Genomic DNA, 7,331 nt, shown 5'->3' on the forward strand with positions numbered 1-7,331 from the left:
AGAGCCTTTTCCTTGAAGACCCACTATAATTTAAGCCAGTTAAGAGCCTTTTCCTTGAAGACCCACTATGATTTAAGCCAGTTAAGAGCCTTTTCTTTGAAGACCCACTATGATTTAAACCAGTTAAGAGCCTTTTCCTTGAAGACCCACTATGATTTAAGCCAGTTAAGAGCCTTTTCTTTGAAGACCCACTATGATTTTCAACATGTGTTTTTATGACTTAAGGTGTGGGCCTTTAAGAGATATACAGAGAGAGAGCAGGCCTGGATATCAAATGTGTAATGGGTTTTTTGATTCCTAACAGAATGAATATTCGGCTGTGTTACAGGAGGATGAGGGCGGTGAGGGCCGGTTCAGCTTCACCGCCTATGGCATGGGSCCTGCCTGCCTGCAGGCCAAAGACGGCATGGCCATCAAAGGGAACAACAACAACGCCCCGACCGCCACTGCCGGCCCTCAGGAGAAAACGGTGGAAGAGATGCGCAAGCTCTTCATCGGCCGCGCGAAGAGGATCGACACGGTCTCTCGCGTGGCTTTCCCGCTAGTCTTCCTCATTTTTAATATTTTCTACTGGCTCGTATACAAGATCATCCGAAGCACGGATGTACACCAGATGACGTAAGCAAGGGAAGAGAGAGAGTTCAATACCACGCCATCYTTCTCCCAAAACCAATACTCCTCGCTCTTCACTTGCTCACTTGCTTTTGGTGGCTATCGCCTTGGCAAAGGTAACTTATCAATATTTGTTATTTTMTTTTATTTTCCCCCCTCTTTTCAACCTGAATAATCCGGACCAGTGCAATAGCAATGCAGTAAAATGCATGATATATGAATGTGGCAATATATTTACAAAACGATAAAGAAGTAAATGTTAAGACTTTTACCGATACATCCGAGAACTTGGGAATTTATGATAACTGAGAATTTAAAAAGAAAGTTCTTCTAAGAAGTGTTGGTTTTATTTTCGCAACTCAAAGAAGACAGACACTGCATTATAAAGAAGAAGAAGAAGAMAGTTGGGGAAACATACAGCATTGTAATATACTATATATCTATCATATATTTAAAAACTGTTATTTCTTCCAAAAGGCAGATGTCTGGATGGAACACGAGGGATGGATTTTAAAAGGATACTAAGACGATTTAGTGTTTCCGTTAATAAAGTGATGCAAGGATCGTGTGTCCTATATATCTCAATTAGCTTCAATGTGTTTTGCAAGCACTTATCAACGCTCCCTGAGCCCTCAACAAAAAACGGAGATTTCATGTGGTTGATGCTGCTATCAACTATATGAAGGAAACTTGATGAGTGTGGGGGGAGTGAAAATAGTATTCTATTGTTTCTAACCGCTGTGGTCAACGTGTTCCTCTATCTGTCCTTAACTTTATTTCTCAATTGCATATCGTTTTTAATTTACGTGTCAAGTATATATCATGTTGCTGTAATCAGCTCAAGCTCTTCTTGGGAGCTCAAGCTCTTCTTGGGAACTCTAAATTCTAAAGGGACATTTGCCATCATTCACATATCCTCATTATTGCATTCATTCATTCATTTATCCATGTGCTTTTTATAAGGATTTGGTTCTTAAATCAAAATATGATTCATTAAAAGTGAATCTACACTGGAAAATCTTCTTAAAAAAAAATAAAAATCCAGATTCTTCCTGATCATTTCATTGAAGCTCTACTGTTAACATTTGTTTAGTTCCTTTCATAGCGTATTACCCAGTTACGGTAAGATACCCAGCAGGCGACGGAGAAAAATKTAGTGAGTTAAGATTAATACAAGAAAACACCTACTGTACCTTAACAAYTATTACCATTAATATATTTACACACATTAATAATGTAGCTAAAAAACATATGCATTATTATCATCCTTTACTAAATATGCCTAAAAGATATTCACTCAAAATCATGGAAAATAGTTTGATACATTAACAACAATGATTAACACAATGTTTTCATTGGTGTATAATGCAGTACATGTTATAGTATCACAATACTACAGTATACTGTGAAATTGATTGATTAATACATTTATTCAACTAGTCAGTGGCTTGATTTAAGATACTGAAATCCATTACTTCTCACCAGGCTTTTCTATGCAATAATTAATATATGCAATTATTTTTTAATTAGCTTTACCATTTACAAAACATTATCATGAATCTGTTTGAACTTGTGTGCCATCAAGTCTTTTAATTTAAGACATCACAGATCACAGTGTTCATATTTCCAATGGTGGACATACATACAAACATACACGAGGCCTTCATATCTACACCCCCAAGCATAATGTAAACTATTCACCCTCCTAGGCCCATCATTCTAAACACATTCATATTCAACAACAAGCAGGCCAAGCTACAGTGGCTTTTCATATTGCATATTTAAGACTTTCTGCTCTCTGTAGCCCCACCTCTGGTACATTGTTTACCTAGCCWAAAGTGCTGTCACCAAGCCCCAKAAATAAAGACTACACTACTGCTACCACAGGAAGTATGGCCTGCGACAGGAAGTATGGCCTGCGACAGGAAGTATGGCCTGCGACACATCGTCATGGATGGGAGACTCGGACACAGTTGAAATAAACACTTGTCGAGTGAGTTTTTGCATTTAACTTTAATGCCAAATGTTATTTTCCTCTACTTGGGTTTTTATTCCAAACCAAATAAGTATTTTGTTAACCTATGATCATTGCCTTCCTGGTTCGGTTTTGACTATGATGTCATAAGGGGAYAGATGCCAGAACACCTTGGCAACAGATATTATGGACTGGTTCAGGATATTGTTTAGGTTTAGTTGTCGTAACTTAAATTGATTCAGTTCTTTCCATTGACTTCCCCGTGTGTGGATAACGTGCTTCCATTTCTTTTTTGTGGTAATATAATACTATTCAATTAACAATATTATATATTTTGATATGAAACTTTTTCTGCTTCTTCATCCCTGTTTTTTTTTTTTCTTCTTCTTGAAAAGTGTAATCCGTTACTTTAACAGGTCATAGATTTTCGAATGTGTTAATGATAGTTTGAGGTAGTTTGATGTTTGAGGCTTGATGGACTTGCACAAGAGATTATAACAATATTTTACATTTCGGTCAACTATTTCTTCAATTCATATTATCTTCCAGTAATTCATATTACCTTCCAGTTGAGGCAGTATTTGTCAAAACATATGTGTKTTTTCTAACAGACACAGTCCATGGGTAAATTGATTTGAAGGTCTATGTTTTTGTAGTAGTGTTGTTTTATCCCAGCAAATTAACTTTTCTACATGGGGCATACTTATGTTAATTTATAATGTTATGCTTTACCCAACACTATGCATTTATAAAAGTTAATTGTTGGAATGGGGTTAAAACATATTGGCCATTTAAAATATCAGCACAGTAATCAATGTTTTGAAAGTGCTGAATGATTTGTTGATAGATACAATATTTATTTGTTGGCTGTAATATTTCAGTACAGAATTTGACCATGAATCTTTCCTCAGTTTTGACTWCCTCAACCAAAAATATCCATTAAATAAAATGCTATCCAGTGTTGAATATGCAACAAACTAGGAACTAGTCATATCATATACCTCCACTCAACCACCATGATATTCACTCATCCATTCAATAGTGATGGATTGAACTCTATGCCCTGACCATGTGAAGGATCACTGCACTTGGGAAAATGCTATATGAATTTATTGTAACCAATTGCTTATTAAGGTGCATTATTACTAGYGACCTGTCCAGGGCGTGTACTTGTACATCAAGCTGCCTCATGCTACAGAAACAGGAGATAGGCTCCAGGGTTGGGGTCAATTCCAATTTAAATTGAATTTTAATTCAATTCAGAATCGACCTGGAATTTGAATTGAATACATGGGAAATGAATAGGCAGAAATAATTGAATTGGAATTGAATTTCTGGAATTGACACTGACCCTGATAGGCTCCTGCCCTACGGGACAAGGGGCAGGGGCTCGGACAAGGCTTACTTTGTTTATTATGTTATTCAAGATGGAAATGACACTTACTGCTCTGACTAGACAACTTCAACAAGGTCTAACGTATTCTAGAACACTGACACATTCTAGAACAAGAATTGTATGTTTAACTTAATTGCTCAGCAGATCAATGTTCAAAGTATGGAAGTGGTAGGAATGTTTACTGGTGGGGAAAACTCCATTGAACAGATAGGACTTCCTACCCTTCATATCAACCTGACCTATCATAATGTCAAATATTATTGACAATGAAGGACGTTCATATAATATTTGGCATATAGGACAGTGCAATATGAACATTTTTAAAGTATGAAATTCAACTAGCATGTTATGATTTGTTAGTAATTGCTGATAACAACAGCTGTTTGATTCTGTTTATTGTATTTTTAATATATCAGATGCCCTGGTTGTGGTGACGCACTCACCACCCAGTGATAGAGATGGACAGAAATAACCAGTCATGAACTGAACTGTACACAAAAATGGAAACGTTTCTATTTATGTATTTTTATTCATTTTTAGCACAAGTTGGAATGGCCTTAATTTAGTTTTACTTGCTTAAATATTGTGTATTGGCACAAAGTGCACATCTTAATTTGCTAATTACAGTTATGATAATAATCCAAGAGTGCACTTCAGAAGAAGGAAAAAAGTTCAGCAAATCCTTTTTTTTTTTATTCAAATGTGAAAACACTGAATATTTTGCATGCATATAATTACAATGGCAGATATTTTKGGCTTGTACAAAAATGTTAGCAATTTGAAGAAAAAAAGGAATGTACAATTTCTGCTGTAAATGTATATAACTAAATATTTATTGAAATATGTCATTATAAGTAATTCTAATTACAATTAAAGGTTTTCTGAACAAAAATCTCTTTACCTTTTTTTGAAAGAATTGTCAAGAGTTGGACTATTGYTTTCTGTTACAAAGCTCAAGGATCTGTGTATAATCATAAAAAGTATAAAAAATGTCAAACAATAAATTATGTCCGTAGGTTGTTGTATTCATTCTATCGCTAACTAGCAAAAAGCCCTTGAGGAGACAATTATTTTTCTCTTCACTTTATGATTGAATTAGGCTTGCTATAATTGACTTTAAAAAACATGTTACATAAATGGTACTCATTTTAAAAATTAAATACAAATTGTCATTATTACCATTTGTACGGTCATATTCCTAAGATTCAGTGGCCTTAAGGTAAATTCGCACACAACGGAGATGGAAGGTACAGTAGCAGTGTTTCAATGTCGTCTTTCGCCACAAAAGGAGCGGCTCCTCCGGCGTTCCTTCCGCAGCCGTGGGGGCAGTGTTGTCACTTCGTTCCTTGATCTGATCTATAGCCTCTATAGGCTATTCATCAAAGCGGCCTATTTTTCATTGATAACCAAATGTAATCTCAGCAACTGTTCAAACAGTAAACCAAACATCAAGAATCCACCGAAAAAGGTATTTTGTTTACAAGTATAGACGGATTAGTTTACAACATCACGAAAATTATGCACACGCTTCAATGGTGCAAAGGTACGTGTGCTGTTGTGATTCTGGAAGGCCAGATATCTAGCAAAAATAACAAGAAGCTGAGAGATTTTTTTCTCCCAGCGCTGCTAACGACAATTTTGGTCCGCTCATACAGGAGTAAAAAAGGCACAGTGCACTAGTTTTTTTCTGTAAAAAAAAATATATATACACTACTGTTTTTTTATGGAATATCTACATAGGCGACAGAGGCCCATTATCAGAAACCATCACTCCTGTGTTCCAATGGCACGTTGTGTTAGCTAATCCAAGTTTATCATTATAAAAGGCTAATTGATCATTAGAAAAACCTTTTGCAATTATGTTAGCACAGCTGAAAACTGTATTTCTGATTAAAGAAGCAATAAAACTGGCCTCCTTTAGACTAGTTCAGTATCTGGAGCATCAGCATTTGTGGGTTTGATTACAGGCTCAAAATGGCCAGAAACAAATCATTTTCTTCTGAAACTCGTCAGTCTATTCTTGTTCTGAGAAATGAAGGCTTATATATTAATGAATTCATCAGTCAAGGAGCCCAATATACTGTAGACCTACAGATGTGTACGGAATGTAAGACATAGTGTTTTCTGACTTATGGAGGGAGACCATAGAGAGGGAGAACCTAGAGAGGGAGACCCGAAAGAGGGAGACCCTAGAGAAAGGGAACCTAGAGAGGGAGATCCTCGAGAGGGAGACCCTAGAGAGAGGGAACCTAGAGAGGGAGACCCGAAAGAGAGAGACCYTAGAGAGAGGGAACCTAGAGAGGGAGATCCTCGCAGAGGGAGGACCTTAGAGAGAGGGAGGCCCAGAAAGAGGGAGACCTAGAGAAAAGAGAGGAGACCCGAGAGAGGGGAACCTAGTGAGGGAACCCTAGAGAGAGGGAACCTAGAGAGGGAGACCGTAGAGTGGGAGAACCTAGAGAAGGAGGCCCAGAGAGGGAGACCGTAGAGTGGGAGAACCTAGAGAGGGGAAACTAGAGAGGGAGACCCCAGAGAGGGAGACCGTAGAGTGGGAGACCCTAGAGAGGGAGACCCTTGAGAGGGAAACCTAGAGAGAGGAACCTAGTGAGGGAGACCCTAGAGAGAGGGAACCTAGTGAGGGAGACCCCAGAGAGGGAGACCCTAGAGAGAGGAACCTAGTGAGGGAGACCCTAGAGAGGGAGACCGTAGAGTGGGAGACCCTAGAGAGAGGGAACCTAGTGAGGGAGACCCAAGAGAGGGAGACCGTAGAGTGGGAACCCTAGTTAGGGAGACCCTAGAGAGGGAGACCCTAGAGAGAGGGAACCTAGTGAGGGAGATCCTCGAGAGGGAGACCCTAGAGAGAGGGAGGCCCCAGAGAGGGAGACCGTAGAGTGGGAGACCCTAGAGAGGGGAACCTAGTGAGGGAAACCCTAGAGAGAGGGAACCTAAGAGGGAGACCGTAGAGTGGGAGAACCTAGAGAAGGAGGCCCCAGAGAGGGAGACCGTAGAGTGGGAGACCTAGAGAGGGGAAACTAGAGAGGGAGACCCAGAGAGGGAGACCGTAGAGTGGGAGACCCTAGAGAGGGAGACCCTTGAGAGGGAACTAGAGAGAGGGAACCTAGTGAGGGGGACCCTAGAGAAGGAACTAGTGAGGGAGACCCCAGAGAGGGAGACCCTAGAGAGAGGGAACTAGTGAGGGAGACCCTAGAGAGGAGACCGTAGAGTGGAGACCCTAGAGAGAGGGAACCTAGTGAGGGAGACCCACAGAGAGGGAGACCGTAGAGTGGAGACCCTAGTTAGGGAGACCCTAGAGAGGGAGACCTAGAGAGAGGAACCTAGTGAGGGAGACCC

General features: G+C 39.5%; 1 protein-coding gene across 1 annotated transcript in view; it reads left to right on the forward strand.

The window, feature by feature from the left end:
* LOC112081117 (glycine receptor subunit alphaZ1-like) overlaps positions 1–1,714 on the forward strand; it is a 41,527-nt gene extending 39,813 nt beyond the window's left edge. Inside the window, exon 7 of the mRNA XM_070444171.1 lies at positions 329–1,714. Within this exon, the coding sequence (XP_070300272.1) occupies positions 329–622 (294 nt within the window). The 3' untranslated portion in view covers positions 623–1,714. The remainder of the gene's footprint in view (positions 1–328) is intronic.
* The last annotated feature ends 5,617 nt before the right edge of the window (positions 1,715–7,331 follow it).

Source organism: Salvelinus sp. IW2-2015, linkage group LG6.2, assembly GCF_002910315.2.
Source record: "Salvelinus sp. IW2-2015 linkage group LG6.2, ASM291031v2, whole genome shotgun sequence".
NCBI classification, from domain to species: Eukaryota; Metazoa; Chordata; class Actinopteri; order Salmoniformes; family Salmonidae; genus Salvelinus; species Salvelinus sp. IW2-2015.